At 43.7% G+C, this 27,320-nt stretch overlaps 1 protein-coding gene across 1 annotated transcript; it reads right to left on the reverse strand.

Annotated features, from left to right (window-relative positions):
* Positions 1-27,320, reverse strand: LOC120023172 (solute carrier family 2, facilitated glucose transporter member 9-like). The gene is made up of 12 exons (XM_038967194.1): positions 27,276-27,320; positions 23,127-23,225; positions 18,981-19,141; positions 16,579-16,703; positions 15,635-15,780; positions 13,910-14,042; positions 13,451-13,638; positions 8,175-8,285; positions 7,442-7,543; positions 7,071-7,131; positions 5,308-5,435; positions 1-252 (listed from the first exon to the last, which is right to left on the reverse strand). Exons 1-12 carry the CDS (start codon positions 27,318-27,320, stop codon positions 1-3), a joined length of 1,551 nt encoding a protein of 516 aa, XP_038823122.1.

A 27,320-nucleotide genomic window follows, 5' to 3' on the forward strand; every position in this document is an offset into this window, starting at 1 on the left:
CTACTTCTTCTTCTCCATCACTTCGTACTCCAGGTCGACGGCACCATAGCCGTTCATCTTGGCTAGTTTGAGGTTGTTAACGACGCCCAGTTCGCTGCTCTCCTCCTCCAGCATGCCGTTCCTGGCCGCGAACATCTGGCTGATCTCCACAAATGTCTTGTTCTTGGTCTCGGGGACGATGAAGAAGACGTAGGCCGCCACTGCCATGCACACGCCAAAGAACACCAGGTAGCAGTAGGCCCCTGCCGACATCTGGGGGTGGGGAAAGAGTTGTTTGCTGAATGAATTGATTATTAGAGGGAACAGGAACAGGAACAGTAGCAGTAACAGGAACAGTAGCAGGAACAGTAGCAGGAACAGTAACAGTAGCAGGAACAGTAACAGTAGAAAGAACAGTAACAGTAGCAGGAAGAGTAGCAGGAACAGGAACAGTTGCAGGAACAGTAGCAGGAACAATAGCAGGAACAGTAGTAGGAACAGTAACAGGAACAGTAGTAGGAACAGTAGCAGGAACAGTAGCAGGAACAGTAGCAGGAGCAGGAACAGGAGCAGTAACAGTAGCAGGAACAATAGCAGGAACAGTAGTAGGAACAGTAACAGTAACAGTAGCAGGAACAGTAGCAGGAACAGTAGCAGGAACAGTAACAGGAACAGGAACAATAGCAGGAACAGTAACAGTAACAGGAACAGGAACAGGAACAGTAACAGTAGCAGGAACAGTAGTAGGAACAGTAACAGGAACAGTAGCAGGAACAGTAGTAGGAACAGTAACAGGAACAGTAGCAGGAACAGTAGCAGGAACAGTAACAGGAACAGTAACAATAGCAGGAACAGTAATAGGAACAGTAACAGGAACAGTAGCAGGAACAGTAACAGGAACAGGAACAGGAACAGTAGTAGGAACAGTAACAATAGCAGGAACAGTAACAGTAACAGGAACAGTAGTAGGAACAGTAACAATAACAGGAACAGTAACAATAGCAGGAACAGTAACAGTAACAGGAACAGTAGTAGGAACAGTAACAATAACAGGAACAGTAACAATAGCAGGAACAGTAGCAGTAACAGTAACAGGAACAGGAACAGGAGCAGTAGCAGGAACAGTAACAGGAACAGTAACAGTAGCAGGAACAGTAACAGTAACAGGAACAGTAGCAGGAACAGTAACAGGAACAGTAACAGTAGCAGGAACAGTAACAGGAACAGTAGTAGGAACAGTAACAGGAACAGGAGCAGTAGCAGGAACAGTAACAGTAACAGGAACAGTAGCAGGAACAGTAACAGGAACAGGAACAGTAGTATGAACAGTAACAGGAACAGGAGCAGTAGCAGGAACAGTAACAGGAACAGGAGCAGTAGCAGGAACAGTAACAGGAACAGTAACAGTAGTAGGAACAGTAACAGGAACAGGAGCAGTAGCAGGAACAGGAGCAGTAGCAGGAACAGTAACAGTAGCAGGAACAATAGCAGGAACAGTAGTAGGAACAGTAACAGGAACAGTATCAGGAACAGTAACAGGAACAGTAGCAGGAACAGTAGCAGGAACAGTAGCAGGAACAGTAACAGGAACAGGAACAGGAACAGGAACAGTAACAGGAACAGGAACAGTAGCAGGAACAGTAACAGTAACAGTAGCAGGAACAGTAGCAGGAACAGTAGTAGGAACAGGAGCAGGAACAGGAACAGGAACAGGAACAGTAGTAGGAACAGTAACAGTAACAGGAACAGTATCAGGAACAGTAACAGTAACAGGAACAGGAACAGGAGCAGTAGCAGGAACAGTAACAGGAACAGGAGCAGTAGCAGGAACAGTAACAGTAGCAGGAACAGTAGTAGGAACAGTAACAGGAACAGTAGCAGGAACAGTAGCAGGAACAGTAACAGGAACAGTATCAGGAACAGTAGCAGGAACAGTAACAGGAACAGGAACAGTAGTAGGAACAGTAACAGGAACAGGAGCAGTAGCAGGAACAGTAACAGGAACAGGAGCAGTAGCAGGAACAGTAACAGTAGCAGGAACAATAGCAGGAACAGTAGTAGGAACAGTAACAGGAACAGTAGCAGGAACAGTAACAGTAGCAGGAACAGTAACAGTAGCAAGAACAGTAACAGTAGCAGGAAGAGTAGCAGGAACAGGAACAGTTGCAGGAACAGTAACAGGAACAGTAGCAGGAACAGTAGTAGGAACAGTAACAGGAACAGTAGTAGGAACAGGAACAGGAACAGTAACAGTAGCAAGAACAGTAACAGTAGCAGGAAGAGTAGCAGGAACAGGAACAGTTGCAGGAACAGTAGCAGGAACAATAGCAGGAACAGTAGTAGGAACAGTAACAGGAACAGTAACAGTAGCAAGAACAGTAACAGTAGCAGGAAGAGTAGCAGGAACAGGAACAGTTGCAGGAACAGTAACAGTAGCAGGAACAATAGCAGGAACAGTAGTAGGAACAGTAACAGGAACAGTAGTAGGAACAGTAGCAGGAACAGTAACAGTAGCAGGAACAGGAGCAGGAACAGGAACAGTTGCAGGAACAGTAACAGTAGCAGGAACAATAGCAGGAACAGTAGTAGGAACAGTAACAGTAGCAGGAACAATAGCAGGAACAGTAGCAGGAACAGTAACAGTAGCAGGAACAATAGCAGGAACAGTAGCAGGAACAGTAACAGTAGCAGGAACAGGAACAGTTGCAGGAACAGTAACAGTAGCAGGAACAATAGCAGGAACAGTAGTAGGAACAGTAACAGGAACAATAGCAGGAACAGTAGTAGGAACAGTAGCAGGAACAGTAGCAGGAACAGTAGCAGGAACAGGAGCAGGAACAGGAGCAGTAGCAGGAACAGTAACAGTAGCAGGAACAATAGCAGGAACAGTAGTAGGAACAGTAACAGGAACAGTATCAGGAACAGTAGCAGGAACAGTAGCAGGAACAGTAGCAGGAACAGTAGTAGGAACAGTAACAGGAAGTAGGAACAGTAACAGGAACAGTAGCAGGAACAGTAACAGGAACAGGAACAGGAACAGTAGTAGGAACAGTAACAGGAACAGGAACAGTAGTAGGAACAGGAGCAGGAACAGGAGCAGTAGCAGGAACAGTAGTAGGAACAGGAGCAGGAACAGTAGTAGGAACAGTAACAGGAACAGGAACAGTAGTAGGAACAGGAGCAGGAACAGGAGCAGGAACAGTAACAGTAACAGGAACAGTAGTAGGAACAGTAACAGGAACAGGAACAGTAGCAGGAACAGGAGCAGGAACAGGAGCAGTAACAGTAGCAGGAACAATAGCAGGAACAGTAGTAGGAACAGTAACAGGAACAGTAGCAGGAACAGTAACAGGAACAGGAACAGTAGTAGGAACAGTAACAGGAACAGGAACAGGAACAGTAACAGGAACAGTAACAGGAACAGTAGTAGGAACAGGAACAGTAACAGTAACAGGAACAGGAACAGTAGCAGGAACAGTAACAGGAACAGGAACAGGAACAGTAGTAGGAACAGTAACAGGAACAGGAACAGTAGTAGGAACAGTAACAGGAACAGGAACAGTAGTAGGAACAGTAACAGCAACAGTAACAGGAACAGTATCAGGAACAGTATCAGGAACAGTATCAGGAACAGTAGCAGGAACAGGAACAGTAACAGGAACAGTAGTAGGAACAGTAGTAGGAACAGTAACAGGAACAGTAACAGTAACAGTAGCAGGAACAGTAGCAGGAACAGTAACAGGAACAGAACACAACGCGAATTGGATCTTCAGACGATGGCACTTATTTAATTAAAACATTTGCTACTATACTACTGCTATACCACTAGTATTACTACTGCTATACTACCAGTATACTACTGCTAGACTACTACTACACTAATGATATACTGCTACTATCCTACTACTATACTACTAGTATACTACCACTATACTACTAGTATACTGCTACTATACTACTGCTTAGTAGTAGTAGTAGTAGGAACAGTAGCAGGAACAGTAGCAGGAACAGTAGCAGGAACAGGAGCAGGAACAGGAGCAGTAGCAGGAACAGTAACAGTAGCAGGAACAATAGCAGGAACAGTAGTAGGAACAGTAACAGGAACAGTATCAGGAACAGTAGCAGGAACAGTAGCAGGAACAGTAGCAGGAACAGTAGTAGGAACAGTAACAGGAACAGTAGCAGGAACAGTAACAGGAACAGGAACAGGAACAGTAGTAGGAACAGTAACAGGAACAGGAACAGGAACAGTAGTAGGAACAGGAGCAGGAACAGGAGCAGTAGCAGGAACAGTAGTAGGAACAGGAGCAGGAACAGTAACAGGAACAGGAACAGGAACAGTAGTAGGAACAGGAGCAGGAACAGTAGTAGGAACAGTAACAGGAACAGGAACAGTAGTAGGAACAGGAGCAGGAACAGGAGCAGGAACAGTAACAGTAACAGGAACAGTAGTAGGAACAGTAACAGGAACAGGAACAGTAGCAGGAACAGGAGCAGGAACAGGAGCAGTAGCAGGAACAGTAACAGTAGCAGGAACAATAGCAGGAACAGTAGTAGGAACAGTAACAGGAACAGTAGCAGGAACAGTAACAGGAACAGGAACAGTAGTAGGAACAGTAACAGGAACAGGAACAGTAACAGGAACAGTAACAGGAACAGTAGTAGGAACAGGAACAGTAACAGTAACAGGAACAGGAACAGTAGCAGGAACAGTAACAGGAACAGGAACAGGAACAGTAGTAGGAACAGTAACAGGAACAGGAACAGTAGTAGGAACAGTAACAGGAACAGGAACAGTAGTAGGAACAGTAACAGGAACAGTAACAGGAACAGTATCAGGAACAGTATCAGGAACAGTAGCAGGAACAGGAACAGTAACAGGAACAGTAGTAGGAACAGTAGTAGGAACAGTAACAGGAACAGTAACAGTAACAGTAGCAGGAACAGTAGCAGGAACAGTAACAGGAACAGAACACAACGCGAATTGGATCTTCAGACGATGGCACTTATTTAATTAAAACATTTGCTACTATACTACTGCTATACCACTAGTATTACTACTGCTATACTACCAGTATACTACTGCTAGACTACTACTACACTAATGATATACTGCTACTATCCTACTACTATACTACTAGTATACTACCACTATACTACTAGTATACTGCTACTATACTACTGCTTTACTTCTACAGATGAGTTCGAGTGGAGTTTGAGGGAATAGGGAGCTGGATCGAGAGCTGTCGCAAAAAAGGCACGACTAAAATGCCAACATACAGCGGTAAAACGTGTGTACAGGAGTAATTGTAGGCCAGTAGTTCTGACCTGTAGGAAGGGGAAGACAAAGCCGATGGTGAAGTTGGACAGCCAGTTGAGGCATCCAGCCACGGTGTAGGCAGCCGGACGATGGGACTGCTTAAACAGCTCTGCTGTAATCAGGAAGGGTACTCCAGCTACACAGGGACAGAGACACACACACAATGAGACACATTGGCTGCATTTAGACAGGCAACCCAACTCTGATAATTTTTCCACTAACAGGTCTTTTGACCAATCAGATCAACTCTGAAAAAGATCTGATGTGATTGGTCAAAAGAACAATTAGTGGAACAAATATCAGAATGTGTGAACACAGCCATAGTCTACAAAATTATACGTTTCAAGCCATGATAGAATCACATCATGGGCTACTAGTTATAGTCACATGTGAAGTTGGGCAAACTACCAAACCACTGATATTGATAACAGCAATACTTTAGAGTAAGGATAGTACATTGAGGATTGAAACCACCATTATATTAAATCGGTGTAAGACAGATGTATGATCTTAATTTAATCCGTATTGTCACAGCCAAATAATCCTGCAGCAACAAGATTTGAACATTTAGTCCATTATATTACCTGATTGGTGGTTAGGCTATTAGCTGGCCAAAAGTAGGCTACATGAAAAGTACAATATTGTTAATATAACTATGTGTTAGTGTGGGTTTTTAGTGAACTTATGTAAATCACGAAGCTCATCTGAAAATTCTCAGCAACAAAAGAGGGATCAAATTAAGGTCCTACATCTGTATCTCAATATGTTAACTCTATAATATGTAGAATCTATAGACGGTTTCATTGCTCCAAATATCTAATTCATCATAGTAGAAATGAGAGATATTATGAATGAGGAATAATACATTAGTAAAAGCCTAATGATGAACGTGTCAAGTTTAGTCCTCATTATTTGAGCATGATAATGACATGGGTAGAAGGCTTGATAATATAGTCAATAAGTAGGGCTCTGCATTTTGTCGACATCTGCAGTACTATGAGCTCCTTCACATTGTTTATGCAAGTTTTTGTCTCAAGGAGGCATATTCATCACACACACACACCAACATATTCATTATGAACAATGAGCCATTGAAAATCCTCATCTGAGCTTGATGTATGGATTTTGCCTGCTTGACGGATTACATTATGTAAACTAGTGTTGGTCTAATTCATCATGCTTATAGCCACCATCAACATTCTAATAAACTGTTGCGTTCAGCCGACGAGCCCCAAACAAATGGGTGTAAGAATGGATGTTCCTGTTACCGTGGCAATTATGATTTCCTCATTTAGTGGATTAATGAAATACAATAGAGTAGCTATTTATGTTGGGTAAACAGTGAGGCTGCCTTTCCTAGAGCACTTCTATATTTCACCACCAGAGAGCAGTGTTTCCTAGTTAGAAAATAAGTGGCTGTGTCTATTGGATAAAGTGGAACGTTCAAAGTGCTATAGGTATCCTAGAGGTTAAGAGTATTGGGTCAGTAACTGAAATGTTGCTGGTTTCGAATCCCTGAGCCAACTTGGTGAAAAATCTGTTAATGTGCCCTTGAGCAAGACACTTAACCATAGTTTCTCTGGATAACAGCATCTGCTAAATAACTTAAATGTACTTCTTAGAGTAGCATTTTAGCCCCTTGTGCTAAAAGAGGAAGTACCAACTCTTCTACTGAGAGAGATATACATCCTGAGTATAGAACCTTGTTTTGAGGGAGAGAAACAGAGACAGAGATAAACAAACAAGCAGACCACCAGGGTAGATGTCTTACCTGGTCCTATACAGAAGCCAGCGATGATCCCCACCACACAGGCAACACTGATGTAGTGGGACTTAATGGGCAGCGAATGGAAGCATAGGACAGTCATTAGAGACCATAGGACAGTCATCACATTACAAATAATAGACTGACTGGTTACTGATTGTACTCATTAAAGAGACAGTCAAAGACAAGGAGACAGTAACTATCAACAAAGAGAGTCTGCACGATTCAGACTAACAGTAATGAAGATTGCATTGTTCTTCTATAAACTGACCTGAAGTCAGATTTTCCCTTTTCACAGAAAATGCAGAATTCCAGGTCTGGTGAACTGATCCTAGACCTGTGTCTATAGGGGAAGATTCATGGGTAGATGAATGTACCTGGAACATGAGGGAGAGCGTGATCCCTGCACAGCAAATTCCCATGAAGGTAAATCCACCAATCATCAGAGGTCTTCTGCCCAGCCGTTCAATGGTGAAGCACTGGAGGTGGGACAAAGGAGAACAAGTTATTTCTATTGGCCGACGGCTTAACATGGCAATGTTACGCTTATGCATGGGAAAAATGGCAAACTGCTACCCAGAGACTGTGTTTCTTGGAATAGCTCAGCACCCAGTAGTATGTCCACTGACCTATATGTCTCTTTAGAAACTGTAGTCATGGGATGCATCCCAAATGACACCCTATTTCCTTTGTAGTGCGCTACTTTTGACCAGGGCCCAAAGAGGGATATATAGGGAATAGTGTGCCATTTGGGACAGACATGGTCTGAACCAGAGCCGTGCTGTAAAGAATGTATACATAATTTACTGTATATAATATAGCTGTGGTTTGACTATAGTATCTCAGTGTATATATGCTTAACAGTTCTTGAGGGCCTTATAGCTAAAGTACAGGATTGTCCAAAAGGAGTATGGATGTGAGTATTACCATCCAGCTACCAGACGATAATAATAACAACTCAGACTAGAGTAGGCTAGCTAATGTTAGCCTGGTTAAACCAGACTGAATGCTTCACTCACCTATGAGAGCAGCTTTCAGTCTGGTGAACCAGGCTAAGCTAGCATGCTCAGCTGTTGTGCTCACACAGTAATCCAATGACAGCTTGCTTACCCCTACGCATCCAGCGATAACCTCGATGGCTCCGGTTCCAACCGTGGTGTACTGGATCTGAGGGACTGGGATACCTGCGTTCTCAAAGATGGCGTTGGTATAGAACCAGATCTGAAGAGAGAGAGAGGTGTAGATCAGTAGCTGAACGGTGAGTCGTGAACATGTACATTGTTGAATACACATACTGTAGGGCCACATCTTTGTTGCATTGTTCTTTGAATAGTCCATTGTTCAGTGTTCTGGGCTGTACAGCGCTTACATCATCATCATCGACAGCAACATTAGTAACTGAGTGTACATACTAAACATGGCCGTCTGTTTTAACCTGGCTAAACACATATGCTACGTTCAGCTAACGGTCATTCTTAAAGCTCTTATTACTCATGGCTGATTCATCATAATTGCTGTCACAACCATCCTAAATCCCATTTGTCAAATCAGATATATTTAGTAAATGCTGTGGTCCAGCATGTCAACGTTGGCTTATAGTATTCCCAGTGAAATGAATGAATGTCATGATCTCATTCGTCATACTTCACTACAACAACACACATCCTCTAATACGGACAAGATCAGGAAAAGTAGATGAAATGGACACATATAGTTGGTTTCAGTAACCATCCATACACATACATCAATTTTTCCACCCACTCATGAAAATATGTCACATCCACACATGGTATTTGCCCGTCCCTGTGTAGAATTCTGATTGGACTTCTAGAATCTAGTATCACCAAGCAGGAAATGGGTTGCAAAGACCTCCTCGGAATTCTAAAAGGTGGACATTGGGGTTCTTTGATATGACATTAGAGCTGTTGTCTGGAGCAGCAGCGACAGGAGAAAGCAGCATAGCGTGGCCATGCTGTGAGATGGGGACCAGCATGAGACCATGTACACGAGTGCTTATCCACATGGTGCTGAAGGGCCAAGGGCCAATGTCACTAGGACCAGTGTGTGTGGGGATCCATTTGGATTATGAAATAAGGATGTGTGTGTGTGTGTGTGTGTGTGTGTGTGTATGTTTCTAGGGTGTATTGTATTGTACAGTAATGAGGACCAGTGTGTGTGTGTCTAGGGTGTATTGTACAGTAATGAGGACCAGTGTGTGTGTGTGTGTGTGTGTGTGTGTGTCTAGGGTGTATTGTACAGTAATGAGGACCAGTGTGTGTGTGTGTGTCTAGGGTGTATTGTACAGTAATGAGGACCAGTGTGTGTGTGTCTAGGGTGTATTGTACAGAAATGAGGACCAGCGTGTGTGTGTTTAGGGTGTATTGTACAGTAATGATGACCAGTGTGTGTGTGTGTGTGTCTAGGGTGTATTGTACAGTAATGAGGACCAGTATGTGTGTGTGTCTAGGGTGTATTGTACAGTAATGAGGACCAGTGTGTGTGTGTGTGTGTGTCTAGGGTGTATTGTACAGTAATGAGGACCAGTGTGTGGGTCTAGGGTGTATTGTACAGTAATGAGGACCAGTGTGTGTGTGTGTGTGTCTCTCGGGTGTATTGTACAGTAATGAGGACCAGTGTGTGTGTTTAGGGTGTATTGTACAGTAATGAGGACCAGTGTGTGTGTGTGTGTGTGTCTAGGGTGTATTGTACAGTAATGAGGACCAGTGTGTGTGTCTAGGGTGTATTGTACAGTAATGAGGACCAGTGTGTGTGTGTGTCTAGGGTGTATTGTACAGTAATGAGGACCAGTGTGTGTGTTTAGGGTGTATTGTACAGTAATGAGGACCAGTGTGTGTGTGTGTCTAGGGTGTATTGTACAGTAATGAGGACCAGTGTGTGTGTGTGTGTGTGTGTGTGTGTCTAGGGTGTATTGTACAGTAATGAGGACCAGTGTGTGTGTGTGTGTCTAGGGTGTATTGTACAGTAATGAGGAGCAGTGTGTGTGTGTGTGTGTGTGTGTGTGTGTGTGTGTGTGTGTGTGTGTGTGTGTGTGTGTGTGTGTGTGTGTGTGTGTGTGTGTGTGTGTGTGTATTGTACAGTAATGAGGACCAGTGTGTGTGTGTGTGTGTGTGTGTGTGTGTCTAGGGTGTATTGTACAGTAATGAGGAACAGTTTGTGTGTGTGTGTGTGTGTGTCTAGGGTGTATTGTACAGTAATGAGGACCAGTGTGTGTGTGTGTGTGTCTAGGTTGTATTGTACAGTAATGAGGACCAGTGTGTGTGTTGAGGGTGTATTGTTGTCACACTCTGGCCTTTGTTATATTGATTTTCTTTATTAGTTTAGTTAGGTCAGGGTGTGACATGGGATGTTTGTGTGTTTTTGTCTAGTTTAGGGTGTGTGTATTGTTTAGGGGGTTTTGTAGTATGTATGGGGTTGTGTTCAGTGTAGGTGTTTAGGAAAGTCTATGGTTGCCTGATTTGGTTCTCAATCAGAGACAGCTGTTTATTGTTGTCTCTGATTGGGAGCCATATTTAAGGCAGCCATAGGCTTTAGGTGTTTGTGGGTAATTGTCTATGTTGAACGTTTGTAGCTTGTGTGTGCACTAACGTTTGTAGCTTCACGGTCGTTTGTTGTTTTGTTTTGTAAAAGTGTTTGTTTCGTGTTTCGTCATCTCTAATAAAAGAAGATGTCCTCATATCCCGCTGCGCCTTGGTCCGCTTATTATGATGATCGTGACAGAATTACCCACCAAACCAGGACCAAGCAGCGTGGTAAAAAGCAGCAGCAGCGATGTCAAGACTCCTGGACGTGGGAGGAAATCCTAGACGGGAGAGGACCCTGGGCACAGCCAGGGGAATATCACCGCCCCAAGGCAGAGATGGAGGCAGCACGGCGACACGGTAGGAAGGCCGAGAAACAGCCCAAAAAAATTATTGGGGGGGGGCACTTGGAGCAGTCGGCGAAGTTGAGGGGTGAGTCTGAGATTGTCGAGGAGTTATTGGACAGATTGGAGGAGAGTGAACGAAGGGGAGATTATGAGACATTCGAGGAGTTGTTGACGAAATTGGAGGAGAGTGAAGAGAGAGAGCTGTTGGTTTGGCAGAGTATGCATGGCATTCTCCCCGAGGAGCGTGTTAGCTGTCCGATGCCACCTGTGTCAGTTCCTCGTACTCAGCCTGAAACTTGTGTTAAAGTTCCGGAAGATTTGATGCCGGCTATACACACCAGGTCTCCAGTACACCTTCACAACCCGGTGTGTCCTGTTCCTTCTCCACGCACTAGCCCTGTGGTGCGTGTCTCCAGCCCATTACCACCAGTGCCTACACCACGCACCAGGCTTCCAGTGTGTTTCCAGAGCCCTGTTCCTCCTCCACGCACTCGCCCTATGGTGCGGGTCTCCAGCCCGGTACCACCAGTTCCGGCACCACGCACTAGGTCTAAGGTGCGTCTCCAGAGCCCTGTACGCACTGATCCTTCTCCCCGCACTCGCCCTGAGGTGCGTGCCCTCAGCCCGGTACCACCAGTCCTGGTACCACGCACCAGGCCTATAGTGCGCCTCGAGAACTCAGTGTGCCCTGTTCCTGCTCCCCGCACTAGCCTTGAGGTGCGTGTCTCCAGTCCGGTACCACCAGTTCCGGCACCACGCACCAGGCCTACTGTGCGCCTCAGCAGGTCAGAGTCGGCCGTCTGCCCAACGCCGCCTGCACTGCTCGTCTGCCCAGCGCCGTCTGAGCCGCCTGCCTGCCCAGCGCCATCTGAGCCATCCGTCTGCCCAGCGCCATCTGAGCCATCCGTCTGCCCAGCGCCATCTGAGCCATCCGTCTGCCCAGCGCCATCTGAGCCATCCGTCTGCCCAGCGCCATCTGAGCCATCCGTCTGCCCAGCGCCATCTGAGCCATCCGTCTGCCCAGCGCCATCTGAGCCATCCGTCTGTCCCGAGCCATTAGCCGTCAGAGCCGTTCGTCAGTCAGGAGCCGCTAGAGCCGCCAGTCAGCCAGGAGCCGCCAGAGCCGCCAGTCAGCCAGGATCCTCCAGAGCCGCCAACCAGCCAGGATCCTCCAGAGCCGCCAACCAGCCAGGATCCTCCAGAGCCGCCAACCAGCCAGGATCCGCCAGAGCCGCCAGTCAGCCAGGATCCGCCAGAGCCGCCAGTCAGCCAGGATCCGCCAGAGCCGCCAGTCAGCCAGGATCCGCCAGAGCCGCCAGCCAGCCAGGAGCAGCCAGAGCCGCCAGCCAGCCAGGAGCAGCCAGAGCCGCCAGCCAGCCAGGAGCAGCCAGAGCCGCCAGCCAGCCATGAGCAGCCAGAGCCGCCAGCCAGCCATGAGCAGCCAGAGCCATCAGCCAGCCATGAGCAGCCAGAGCCGTCAGCCAGCCATGAGCAGCCAGAGCCGTCAGCCAGCCATGAGCAGCCAGAGCCGTCAGCCAGCCATGAGCAGCCAGAGCCGTCAGCCAGCCATGAGCAGCCAGAGCCGTCAGCCAGCCATGAGCAGCCAGAGCCGTCAGCCAGCCATGAGCAGCCAGAGCCGTCAGCCAGCCATGAGCAGCCAGAGCCGTCAGCCAGCCATGAGCAGCCAGAGCCGTCAGCCAGCCATGACCAGCCAGAGCCGTCAGCCAGCCAGGATCCGCCAGAGCCGTCAGCCAGCCAGGATCCGCCAGAGCCAGCCAGCCAGGATCCGCCAGAGCCAGCCAGCCAGGATCCGCCAGAGCCATCTCTAATAAAAGAAGATGTCCTCATATCCCGCTGCGCCTTGGTCCGCTTATTATGACGATCGTGACAATTGTACAGTAATGAGGACCAGTGTGTGTGTGTGTCTAGGGTGTATTGTACAGTAATGAGGACCAGTGTGTGTGTGTGTCTAGGGTGTATTGTACAGTAATGAGGACCTGTGTGTGTGTGTGTCTCGGGTGTATTGTACAGTAATGAGGACCAGTGTGTGTGTTGAGGGTGTATTGTACAGTAATGAGGACCAGTGTGTATGTGTGTCTAGGGTGTATTGTACAGTAATGAGGACCAGTGTGTGTGTCTAGGGTGTATTGTACAGTAATGAGGACCAGTGTGTGTGTGTGTGTGTGTCTAGGGTGTATTGTACAGTAATGAGGACCAGTGTGTGTGTCTAGGGTGTATTGTACAGTAATGAGGACCAGTGTGTGTGTGTGTCTAGGGTGTATTGTACAGTAATGAGGACCAGTGTGTGTGTCTAGGGTGTATTGTACAGTAATGAGGCGTGCCCCTGCTTTGTCACTCAGCACCAGTGGTTCTAAGTGAGGCTGTAATATATAGTGGTGGTGGTGACAGGGGCATATGGTGTATCCACACACACAGGGACACACACTCTCCTGCATGTATGCATGAATGTATGGACACACACACACACACAGTGACCCACCGCGTCGATACCGGACAGCTGCATGCCGATATTGACCACCACTATAGTGATGACCTGCCATCGGACGCTCCGGTCCTTCAGCAGACCGATGACTGACACGGTCTGGACCGAGGACATGGACCGCTGCTCCTCCTGCATCTCCTCGATCTCTGCCTGGATGTTCACTTTGGACCGGTACCACTTCAGAGCTGGGGAGAGAATTTCACTTTACTAGACTGGTGAGTACAGCACAGCTAGGGTTGTATACAGTATGGACAATATTGAAATACAAGTCTTTGTTGTATTGGTCTGTGGTCACAGCTTTCCCCCAAAAAACGAACAAACAGAAAATCTGCATCTCTTCATATAATACTCCTTACAATAGCAATTCAGGTCTTTTAGGGCTTTTACAGTCTACTATATGCCAAGAAAATAAATAAATAAAGAACTATATCCTCCTAATAGACGGAGCCTCCTCACCTGTGATGGTGGCGTGGACATTCCTCTTCTCTATGAGCAGGTACCGCGGGCTCTCTGGGAACCATGGCAACAGCATCAGCTGGAACAGGGTGGGGATCACCACCAGAGACAGGAAGAGGGGCCAGTGCTCTTCCTGTTGAGGGGTTAGAGGCCAAAGGATTTAGGGTCAGCAAGAGGTCAATATGAGTTTCTTTAAAAAAAATTATATGACAAAGTTTGAAGGAAGGTAGGAACTCTCTGGAATAAAAAGCAACCAAATAGCCTGCTGAATGGAGATGATCGTAAAAGATGAGTCTATCACGTGGGTCGATGCTATTGACTGATCTGATTACTGTAGAACTGGGACCCACTGCAAATGTATTCAGATCACATTCCTTGATAGTTCCGCCTTGAGAGGAGGATATCATTTCTCCAAAGAAAAGTCTGAAATAAAATGAATGTCACATACTTTTCTCTCATTGCAGTGTACTTTTAATATACCTCCAATGTTTAGGCTTCACCAGCACGTCACAGGGTGAGTTTATTCTGTTAAACTCTGAGCGGTTGATTTGGGCCCGGTACAGGGCCCGGAAAGTTTGGGGGGGTACTCCCCCCCCCACATTTTTGTATAAATAAATAGGTCAGAAAATAGAGTGACATATCATTTGAAAGACATAGCCATTGCCTTTTTGGAAATTGAACTAAAATCTTACTGCTGGCAATGTCATAAGAATCTCCCCCCCCCACCACCGCCCCCCCATAAAAGGCCATATATCATGGATATATTCATAGAGTATGCAATGTAGGTCAAGTCACCAAAAGTGCAAACATTTAGTATGCATGGAAAGGTCATTGTAAAGCAATGAATTTCTTTCTCTATCCACATTACCTTGTATGCATCCTCCACGTGCATCCTTAAACTCTCACTCATTTACAATCGGAAAAGTGAATGGGATAATAAGTTAGAAGTTTCTTCACTTGTTTGTGTCTTATTTTTGATGATGTCAGATTTGAAAATCCGGTCAGCCATTTTGGAACAGTGACTCACTACCCTAACCAGACGCAACTGGTTTCGTGTGGCCATGAGACGTCATGTGTTCTCGTATCTAGTGGACGAACCAGGAATCAGACAGGGGATATATTTACATCAATGGATAGGTAGAGACTTCATCTTTCCCTTCATATGCATATAATTCCTGTAATACGAAAAATGAAGGCATGGAACTTTGCGCAAGTCCTACACTTTTAAAATGGCTGTGTTCCTATGGAAATGTGTGCATGTTTAGAGTGCCACCATTATTTAAAATATATACATATTTTTGGGGAACAGTAATTGGTGACATTTTTTATTTCAAACCTAGACTTTAAAAATGTCTTATTCCCCATCCCCCCACGTTAAGAAAAAAACAACAACAAAAAACTGTACATTTGAAGGGGTTTAGGCCTGCTGCATTTCGTGCTCTGTTTTAGTCACCTTTTTTCACATTTATCAGAATCCCACAGTTCTTACCTTTGTAACAGTACTAAGCATGTGTTTGTAGGACTTATAGTTTGGAAACCGAAATGCACTTTATGAGGGTAGTATACAATGTTATGCGGTGTTTAGAAAATGCCACCAGAGTTTAAGAGGTTACGTTTCATTTGTCTTTACCTCCCCAAAAGTTATTTATCTATTTACGCCAAAGAAAAGACCAACAAAGAAGATTAACTATGAACTAAGATATTAAGGAAACGATTTCACTGCACCTTTCCCAGTAGTTCATGTAGTCCCAGGATCTGAGCGATGAAGACTCCTAGACAGATAAAGATGCTAGGCACGAGGCCCAGGAAGCCTCGCAGGTTCTTAGGTGCTATCTCCCCAAGATACATTGGCACCACACACAGAGAGATACCTGGTGGGAGGGGAACAGAGGTGAGAGGTCATAGAGGTTCTTAGGTGCTATCTCCCCAAGATACATTGGCACCACACACAGAGAGATACTTGGTGGGAGGGGGGTATGGACATTACACAGATCAGATTCAGCATTAGCAGTTAACCTTTCAGCTAGCATTGTTGCTGATAAGAGCTGATAATGTGTTGTAGAGCAACAGAAAGAAGCCCTGATTCATTCAGATAAGTAAAACACAACACACAGAAATGCATACATCAAATGTATTTATTTAAAGCCCTTTACATCAGCAGAAACCAAGCCTAAAACTCCAAAAAGCAAGCAATGCAGATGTAGAAGCACGGTGGCTAGGTAAAACTCCCTAGAAATGCAGGAACCTAGGAAGAAACCTAGAGGGGAATTAGTCTCTGAGGGGTGGCCAGTCCTCTCCTGGCTGTGCTGGATGGAGATTATAAGAATACATGGCCATTATGGCTAGATCGTTCTTCAAGATGTTCAAACGTTCATAGATGACCACCAGGGTCAAATAATAATCACGGTGGTTATAGAAGGTGCAACAGATCAGCACCTCAGGAGTAAATGTCAGTTGGCTTTTCATAGCCGAGCATTCAGAGGTTGAGACAGCAGGTGCGGTAGAGAGAGAGACAGAGAGAGAGAGAGTACTTGCGTCAGGTGTCAAGTTACGTACAGTATGTGCTATGAATGCCTTATGATTACCCACTCAAATAGTGTTTCCTAATCCTTACTCAACGTGTTAAGGACGGTAGGACATAATGGTATTATTCTCTGTTACTGCATTACCTGAGTGTACCCCTGTGATGAAGCGTCCAACAATGATCATCTCTGGAGAGCCAAAGGTCCTGCTGAAGCCCATGAAGGCTCCAGCTATAAACACCAGACATGTGATTCTCACCAGGGTCCCTTTCCTGTAGACAGCAGAACAATCAGCCTGAGAAACCTTCTACAAACCTTAAACAAACCATTGGCTTCAACGTACTGGAAGTCCAATATCCTCAAACACCGAATTTAAATGTAAGACTTTCGTAACACAAAGAGATGTAGCCTAAGTATGCATAAATGTCTGAATGATTTCCAACATATATCATTTTCTACAGAGTAAATCAATAGTTTTAGATGTTGGACCAGTTTTCCATTGACTTCTCTTTTCCTTTCCCCATTTTCGCAAAAATCTTAATCAAAATCCAGTTCTCAGTCGAGGATCTCTCAAACACCTTGGCATTTTCTTTGATGCAGCAAAGATGCACACCTTGAACTTTTTTCACATTTTGCTGCCTTAAAATGAAATCTAAAAAGTGATTCAATTCCTTTTTTCCCCATACACATCTAAACAACTTACTCCACATTTTAAAGTCAAAGAAAGTTATAGAACATTTTCCAAATTAGGAAAATATTAAATATCATAAATGGATAAGTCTCCACCACCCTGACTTAATACTTGGTGGAAGGACATTTGGCAGCCATTACAGCTGTGAATCATTTTCATTAAGGTTCTACCAACTTTTCACAACTCTTAGGACAACTTGAAAATCAGAGACAAGGTTTGAATATTGCTGCCCATCAATGATTCCCAACCAAATTTAATGAGCTTGAGCAATTTTGACCAAAAACAATGAATATACAGTATGTTCTCCTAAGACTTGTGCAAAGTTGACAGAATCTTATTACAAATGATTCACAGCTGTAATGGCTGCCAAAGGTGCTTCCACCAAGTATTACCTCAGGGGGGTGGAGACTTATCCATTTATGAATGTTCTAGAACTTTCTTCCACTTTCAAAATGTGGAGTAGGCTGTGTAGATCTGTAGGAAAAATATATATATATATATATATAATATATATTTAGATTGAATTTTAAGGCAGTAAAATGTGAAAAAAGGTTCAAGGGGGTGTAGACATTGTCAGGCACTTGCACCAACAAGAGTGGTCAGAGACGAATGTGACTGTCATTTAGTTGTTTACTGATCAGTCAATGACGTTATGTCAATGATGTTATGTCAATGACGTTATAAAAACAAAGAGAGTCGCACACTCCATATGTATAACCTCCCAGTAATTGATTGGGTAAAAACACACCAAAGTTTTGGGCATTCACTGTGCCTTCTTCAGGGTAATGTCATGAATGCTTAAACCCGGTTATGTAGACAAACAGTGCAATTAGTGCAACCAATGACAATAGTGAGGGGTGTGTCGTAATTGCTAGGTTGATCAGAATGAATTGAGCGAAACTGTTAAAAGACAATAGCCCACAGCTTATTGAATATATTATTTAATTGTTATCATTAGCATAACATTAGCATCAACATACATTGTTTCATTTAATGTCACCCATATATTTAAATATTTCCAATTTCACTCAATGTTTTTGTGACATGTATTCTTTTGGTTCAACCATAAAGCACAATAAGCATCATCAACAGGGGGAACATATAGGGTGTACTCCGATAAGCTGTAGAAAGAATGCATTAATTTACAAGACCTGTTCACAGACAATATCATTGGTCATAAGAAGGGACTGAGATCAAAGTCAATATTCAGACCACTAGGGGTCAATGTTTTTAGACAGGATATCCTGTCTCCCTTTGTAGGCTTTCCCACATGTACAGGTGATGAGATGGATTACTCCCTTTGTCTTGCATGAGATGATACCCCTAACAGGGATTTTTTGACATATGTGGGTGTCTGAAGAAGGATGTTTTTGTAGTGCTATTGCACTGTGCGCATGAGCCACGTTTGTAGTTCCCATGTGGAATGGGTGTGAAGAGTGGCTGAGTGGGCTCAGGGGGCAGGTCAGATCTCATGAAGCTATCCTCAATATTGTGACCACGCAATTGCACTGTTTGTCTACATAACCTGGTTCAAGCATGCATGACATTACCCTGAAGAAGGCACAGTGATGCCGCAACGTTGGTGGTTTTTTAACCAAATAAATGACTGGGAGGTTATTCATATGGACTGTTCAACTCTCTTTATTTTCATAGCTTACAGTTTAACAGCTTATTCTCTGTCAGCACCTCTACGCTAAATCATTTTCTCTGGGTGTGCGCCAGCTCGTGCTTTTTATTATGTCAATGACGTTATGTCAATGACGTTATGTCAATGGCGTTATGTCAATGGCGTTATGTCAATGACGTCATGTCAATTATGGCTGGATGGGCAAGTCTAAGACTTGGGGCTAAGTCTTACCTTCCAAATCTGGTGACTAGTATGCCCACCATGAGGCTGCCCACCATGCCCCCGATGGCAAACACAGACACGGTGACAGAGTAGAACAACGTAAGCTTCTTGTCGTCCAGACCCTTTCCGTTCCTTGCTACCATCGTCTGGTTATAGAATGCCTTGATGTACTGGGAGAGGAGGAAGAGAGGGAGGAAGAGTCAAACATACCGTAGATACCATGTCAAGTCAGAAGAAATTGCTAGAAGCAGACACCATTGTCTGGTTGTAAAGCTGCTTTATCAAATCAAATTTTATTGGTCACATACACATGGTTAGCAGATGTTAATGCGAGTGTAGCGAGATGCTTGTACTTCTAGTTCTGACAGTGCAGTAATATCTAACAAGTAATCTAACAATTCTCCAACAACTACCTAATACACACAAATCTAAAGGGGTGAATGAGAATATGTACATATAAGTATAGGGATGAGCGATGTCCGAGCGGCATAGGCAAGGTGCAATAGATGGTTATCAAATACAGTATATACATGTGATATAAGTAATGTAAGATATGTAAACATTATTAAAGTGGCATTATTTAGAGTGACATTGTTTAAAGTGACTAGTGATCCATTTATTAAAGTGGCCAGTGATTGGGTCTCAATGTAGGCAGCAGCCTCTCTGAGTTAGTGATTGCTGTTTAGCAGTCTGATGGCCTTGAGATAGACTGAAAAACAGCTTCTATGTACTGAGGAAGGCGAGGAGAAGGAGAAAGGGTAGAATGTAGATAAGGAAGTCATATCAAGACACTAGAGTCTAGAAGTGATGGGATCAACAGACAATAGCCAGGCTTTTATTTTCTAACTATTTACATGTGTGTCTTTTGGCATCGTTACATTTGTCTGTAGCGTTTCCGTTCCCTTTTAAGAGAGATTATGAAGGAAAATCTATTTTCACTCAATTTCAGTGCAGGCACATACAGTGCATTCGGAAAGTATTCAGACCCCTTCACTTCTTCCACATTTTGTTATGATACAGCACCACAAAAGACTCAAGGGTGTAATCGCTGCCAAAGATGCTTCAACAACATACTGAGTAAAGTGTCTGAATACTTATGTAAATAAGGTATATCTGTTTTTATTTTTAATACATTTCTAAAAAACAGTTTTTGCTTTGTCATGATGGGGTATTGTGTGTAGATTGATGAGAATTTGTATTTATTTAATCCATTTTAGAATAAGGCTGTAACGTAACAAAATGTGGAAAAAGCCAAGGGGTCTGAATACTTTCCGAATGCACTGTACACCTGGCTATGCACCTCCTTTCCTGTCCTCTTTTTCTAATACTGGCCTCTCTCCTTCTCTAATGACGTTATTGTCTCTGAATCATCGTGGTGTTACTATTATGTAATTAATTCATCTTCTTCTCTCTGCCTCTCTCTAGCCTTAGCTGAAACAGAGCAGCAGAATACAACTCTCTCAGTGGAAGAGACAGACCTGGGTTTAAATACTATTGGAAATCATTTCAAACATGTAAGCTGGGCTTGATTGAGCTTGCCTGGCACAATGGAACAATAGGATAGTTACAAAAGTGCTAAACTCACTCATCCGACAATCCGGGTAGACTAAAACAAGCGGGCAAAGTATTTGAAAGATTTCAAATCGGATTTGAACCCAGGTCTGTGAATAGACACTACAGTCTCGTGACAACCCATTTGGCAGGAAGAATGGTCCTGATTCCCCACCTGACTTCCACATTAGTGCCAAAAGATTGCCACCGATTTGTTGGTGAAGTGTCGGCCAGTTTTTCCTGCTTGGTTTCCAGATGTGAAAGACTAGGTTGTGTTTTGGAGCCGTGCAAATTTCTAATTATACTGTATGTTCACTGGGGAATTTGAAGCAAGGACAATAAAAGGAGGGAACCAACAATTGGAGCAAGGGATTGTGTGACAGGGATGTAATCGATAAACATTCCTAAAATGGTTGTAAGAAGAGGGCGTGAACAGATTTGACAATGGGATTGAAATGAAAAACATTGCAATATCCATCATTAAAGAAAACAACCCTGTCATCATCATCATCCCCATCATCTTCATCATCATCATCATCAACCACAAGAACAGTAACATCAGGTATCCATGAGACAGGGAGGGTAGCATTTTCACTCATTTTACCATGTGTCATGTACGGCCTGATTTGCCCCAGTGTCTGGGTTACATGCTGACCAGACCGGACACGTCGCGTGCGTCACAAAATACATTTAGAAATCCATGTTATTCAATTATTGCACCCACACTGCTCGCGCAGAACTCCTTTCTATTTCTGATGCAGATCGCGCTGAAAGTCCTGCATCTCCCATCTCCTCATTGGTTTATAGAAGCAGGTACCCACGTGCCATCTCCTCATTTGTTATACCCACGTGGGTGATTGAAAGACGAACTGTTTTGCCGGTAGTCGTGGTAATACTATGAAAGTTTAGATGCCGATCACCATATAAGTTCAACGAAGAAAAAGCCTGGAAGGAGGAGAGATGACTAGAAACGATTCGGTTGGCCGTTTTATGTGTGGATTAATTTTGTCGGAGTAGAGGACCTTGTGCAGTTCAGGTAAAATAACAACTCAATGTTTATATCCCAGGACAAATTAGCTAGCAACAGCAAGCTAGCTAAATAGGACAAATTAGCTAGCAAGTGCAAGCTAACTAGCTAAATTGCCATACATGTTTAATGCTTTTCGACCTGTCCCCAAATTAATGTCATTGGTTCAGAGTTTGTTTTGATATTTTAACCTGCGTGTCGTGACCGCGTTTGGTGTAGGGGGACAAAATAAATGTATGCACGATGGCGCACGCGCGCAGCCGGTTTGGGTTCCATGTTATTAGAGATGAGTATGATGCGTCTCTTCTTTAACGCCCAGGAAGCTCCGATTCAAACTCCCATTAGACAGCTCTGCAAGCGGCCAGCGGTGGGTAGCCTAGCGGTTCGAGCGTTGGGCCAGTAACCAAAAGGTCGCTGGTTGTAATACCCGAGCCGAAAAGGTGAAAATCTACTATGACTGACCCTGTAAAAAAATTATAATAATTCACTGCACCTATCCGGTGTGTAACAATAAAACATATCTTTTTTTTTCCCATGTACAAGCAACCGAAAAAAAATGCCTATTCGGCACCTCCAATCACTCATTAATGCGATGCAGAAGTCAGAAGTCAGCTGAATAAATTGGAGGTGCCGAAAATGTTGTTGTACAATTTTACTTAGACCTTTTTTTTCTAACATACTGGCCGTAACGGGAGTACATTAAAATAGTTGCTCAGCAAAACACCATATTTGGTAACAAACGTATTTTGACATAGGCTTGCAGAGCTGTCTAATGGGAGTTAGACAAGAGACACGGCATACTCATCTCTAACCCAGAGACACTGGGCTGATTCAACTTCAGATACCAATAATTGCTGTAGAAATGTGCGATTATATTGTCTATGGAAGTATACGTCAATGGCCATTGTGTGTTATGTTTTTATGATACCATTTTGTCTCCCGTAGACAAATCAATTTAGCTTATAAGATCCCAAGTCTAAGATGGAAACGCTCTGCAGTAGCAGGCCTTACAACGTCAACCGTTCCCATTGTGGAAATAACACGGTCTAATGTGAGGCTGACTGAATTGACACAGTTCACACTGAACCGGTTCAACCATCCAGGTCAAAACAAATCAACCATAACCGGGAAATCAGGCAACAAGGCTCAGCTCACGGGTGAAGTTTCCCCTGGGTACAGACGTAGGATCAGCTTCCCCTCCCCTAATGTAAACGTTAACCAGTAGTGGGGGAAATGCAAAAATGACGCCAGATCAGCAATTTCACACTACTCCCATGACTCTAGATGCGAGGAGAGTAGTAACAGGGCGTGAACAGAATACTCATGGTGGTAAACTAATACAATACATATGGTGTCTTAGTTTGTGTAGCTCCTATGTTATAGTCCACTAACTGCAGTACATATGTACTTATAAAAAGGATAGGTCCGGTCATGGAGTCTGTATATTCACAATAGGCCTATTCCTGTTGACTGTATGTATCTCACTGAAATTGTATATTTCCCTGTTCACAACCATTTCAGTGCATGTAGGCCTGCAGTGTCTTATTGCATAGAGATGTTACTGCGGTGCCTCCTACCTCTGCAGGAGAGTTGACGACAGCCAGGTTGTAGCCATAGAGCATGGAGCTACCGAACGAGGCCAGGAAAGCCACGGCCAGCAGCGACTTGGTGAGAGACTAGAGGAAGGAAAAGATGACACAACATTAGGAGATGCTGTACAGGTGTAGGGTCTTCATTTGATCATCCTGTTGTTCCAGGATTATTTTCCTGCTGTGAGAAACTGGTCAAATTAAGATCCTACACCTGTAGGAAGTAGGAACACTGCAAAACCTGATGAGAAACAATTTTATCATAAAATATGACCAGGGCCCAGGGTTTTTTCTGAGCACATATACTGACCAGGAAAACCTGTAACCAGGGCCTAGGGGTTATCAGGTAAAACTGTGCCATGATTACAGGTTATCGGGTCAAACCTATCCCCGATTTACAGGTTATCGGGTCAAACCTATCCCCGATTTACAGGTTATCGGGTCAAACCTATCCCCGATTTACAGGTTATCGGGTCAAACCTATCCCCGATTTACAGGTTATCGGGTCAAACCTATCCCCGATTTACAGGTTATCGGGTCAAACCTATCCCCGATTTACAGGTTATCGGGTCAAACCTATCCCCGATTTACAGGTTATCGGGTCAAACCTATCCCCGATTTACAGGTTATCGGGTCAAACCTATCCCCGATTTACAGGTTATCGGGTCAAACCTATCCCCGATTTACAGGTTATCGGGTCAAACCTAGCCCCGATTTACAGGTTATCGGGTCAAACCTAGCCCCGATTTACAGGTTATCGGGTCAAACCTAGCCCCGATTTACAGGTTATCGGGTCAAACCTGGGCCCTAGTTACAGGTTATCGGGTCAAACCTGGGCCCTAGTTACAGGTTATCGGGTAAAACTGGGCCCTAGTTACAGGTTATCGGGTAAAACTGGGCCCTAGTTACAGGTTATCAGGTAAACCTCAGGGTCCTAAATACACTCTTAGAAAAAAGGGATCCAAAAATATTATTTGGCTGTCCCAATAGGATAACCCTTTTTGGTTCCAGGTAGAACCGTTTTGGGTTCCATGTAGACCCCTCTGTGGAAAGGGTCCTACATGGAGCCCAAAAGGGTTCTAAATGGAACCAAAGGGGGTTCTTCAAAGGGTTCTCCAATGGGGACAGCAGAATAAGCATTTTATGTTCTAGATAGCACAATTTCTGACCAATATATCTATGATCGTTTCATTAATGGAGTCATGTGGTGTAGGCCTAAGTGTTGGAGAGAACAGTACAAACTGTGACAGTAAATACTACGAAACAGGTCATTGGGCATTTCAATAGAAAACATACATAACCATAATTCATTATGCTTAATGATGATTTAAAATCAACCTGTCAACATAACAGCTTTCTGTGATGTACTGTACAGAACCAGTTTTCATAGGGAAGCTGACCTGAATGTAGCTACACTACAATGCTTACAGTATAGTATTATTGATATTATAAGCATTAAACTGTAGGTTACATGTCATAGATCAGTTCTGGATAAACATATCTGCAATTATTAAGTGAAGTAATACAACTTTTACTGTTACTAGGCTACTTTGACAACAACCGCTGCCACAAAATGTGTTGCTATAGCCTTGTGACAGACTTGTGACAAATCGAGTAGCTGGCTGGCTTGCAAGATTTGGGTGCCGAGATTAGTGCCACTATACAATGACAGCATAGTGTATAAGGGTGTCAGAGTCTGAAATGGTTAATTTCAATTATTCTATCTGTGGCCGGATTAGTATGGAATTATGAGATTAGTACATGATTTCACATTTAATACATCATAAATAGGGTATGGGTTGGATACTGTCTGGGACAAGGAGAACTGTACTGTACTGGACCTTGGCCGGACCTGGGTCATGTTCATTGGGCACTAAACAGAAGATAATGGATTGAAAAAGGGAGGGACAACCTGGACTTGTCCAATAAGAATACTTGTTTTCTTTTTCGGTTGCAAAACGTTATTATTATTAATCTGTTGCATGCCTGAATGAATACAGCCCTGGTTATTCAGCCTGCTGGAAATGGTCCAGCCCTCGAATCAGTTGGAAGCTACTCAGCTACCACCTGCCAAATACAGAATTACTGTACACGTTTTCATTTGTTCGTTTTCTCCCCAACCTGGTGTAGCAAGAAAAGGCTTGAGGAAAAGTACAAACTTTTCTTTTTTTAAATCACACTACAGATAGTTGTAAAAACTATAAACATCTAGATTTGGTTATGGACAAACTTGACAGTTCAATTTAAAAAATGTAAAGTTAACAGAAAATCCCTTTACAAGGCCAAACTCTATTCTATTCTATTATTCAGAGTGGGACAGAATCAGAGTAGGCTACTACGACCAATAACTACCAGAATCTTTGTGTCAGCATACAAGATAACTACACTCACTTGATTGATGGCCTGCAATGGCTTCTTGATAGCTAGTTATGAGGTTGGGAGATTGGGAACCTACTGTAGCTGGGCTAGCTAAAGCCAACTTCGTAACATATCTAGGCGGCTAGTAGTATTACAGAGAAACAACACAAAATTAAAAGAAAAAAGAAAAAAAATATTTTGTCATTTTAAAACAGGAAAAATCTGAGGGGGCACATGCCCCTGTGCCCCTATGGGCATGACAGCTCTCCATAAACTGAGACATACTAGGCTAAGTAGAAGTACTGTGTTATTGTATTCCTAGGGGTGGTGTAGTAGTCAGAAGCCCTGTCTGAACTTATGCCCCTGTCCAGATGCTGAATTCCAGCACAGCCAGCTTAACTTACACCCCCAGTACACAGGGTCAGTAGCTGAGAGAGGATTTAACTACACCCTACTAACCAAACTTCAGCAGGAGTACAGCAGAAAGCAACAGAAGCTGCCATTTTGCTTTTGGGAAAGTCAGGTATGGGGGTGAATGGTTGAGGCATAGTACAACAAGAACACATAAGAAGGACAAGAGCTAAAATAATGATCTGAATATGACAGGCTACAACTCCACAGCAGGTGTACAGTAGTAGCCTATAGCATGATTACAAACGCTCAAGATATACTCATATTTATATTGAGTGAATGAATAGACGAGTGTAAACAAAGTACCCAGGGACATTTTTTTGTTCCGTATAGAGTTCATAGACTCAAACCATCCTGATGTAAATGTATTAAGATCAGATATGGAGCTCAATCCAGAACAAAAGCTGTCCTTGTCTAAACTGTCTATAAAGATTAGTCAAACACTTTGGGGCCTACCACTCACATAGATTTGAGGCTTCCTCTATCTTGCGATCATCGTAAAACAAACAGGCAGACAAGGCCCTGATTTCAGAGAAGTTAGGTTGAACAATAAAAAGCATAGTGGAGCATGGCTATCCTGGGAACCTAATTCAATCTTCTTAAAGGGCCAGCGGGAGAGACTAACAGACAACCACACATGAAAATGGCCGAAAAGAGACAATGCAGCATTGTAACATCCAATAGGTCGCTCTAGTCTTCTGACAAGCCTGGATTCAGTGGCTGGTATTGAAGTTCATAAGAGGCTTTAACTATCTTAAAAACACATTTGTTTCCATTAAAAGTCCCAGTTACTAGGTATCCTTTTCTGAGTAAAACGTTGAAAAGGTTGCCACTTATAAGCTCAAGTTGCAGCAGTTTAGATGTTCTGATGCTTTAGCTGGTCTAGATGAGCTGCATTCCTTAGTGAATTGAAAGCACTGGCTGAGAGATGAATGCAGAGAGGTTTATACCACGCAGCAGAATGCACTGCAGGCGACAACAACACATGCACAGTAATGTGTATTGGGCTCGGGTTTGAAGTCCACTACAATAGGCCAACAACGTTGCCATGCCATAATATAAAAATAAAAAAATCTGAAAGGAAGCCATACTGTATATAAGCCATATTTGTAGCCTACCATATATTTCCATAAAAGGGAAATGGCAAGCATGCTTTTAAGGATCAAAAATATATTGAAAGCCAGTTAGATCTCCAGCGTGTAGTGTATCTCATATTCCCTATAAAAATGGAAAAAGTGATATACTTGTAGAGAAGGCACAACTGTTAGAAAAGTGATGAAAGAAAATCTAGTCAGTCATTGTATGAAATAGACAAAAATCTAGAGGAATCATCAATAAGCCAATTATCAAAGCAGGATCAACACTTACCCCCACACATTTCCCATCTTCTGCTAATAACATTTCCTCTGCCAT

Source organism: Salvelinus namaycush, chromosome 2, assembly GCF_016432855.1.
Source record: "Salvelinus namaycush isolate Seneca chromosome 2, SaNama_1.0, whole genome shotgun sequence".
In the NCBI taxonomy this organism is placed as follows: Eukaryota; Metazoa; Chordata; class Actinopteri; order Salmoniformes; family Salmonidae; genus Salvelinus; species Salvelinus namaycush.

Excerpts from the sequence above, each read along its gene's own strand:
- LOC120023172 (XM_038967194.1), bottom strand. The coding sequence starts at position 27,320 with ATGGCAGAGGAAATGTTATTAGCAGAAGATGGGAAATGTGTGGGG. Across the intron at positions 13,639-13,909 it reads TGTCCACGCCACCATCACAG|CTCTGAAGTGGTACCGGTCC; the intron begins GTGAGGAGGCTC and ends TTCTCTCCCCAG. Across the intron at positions 253-5,307 it reads TTGTCTTCCCCTTCCTACAG|ATGTCGGCAGGGGCCTACTG; the intron begins GTCAGAACTACT and ends CCCCACCCCCAG.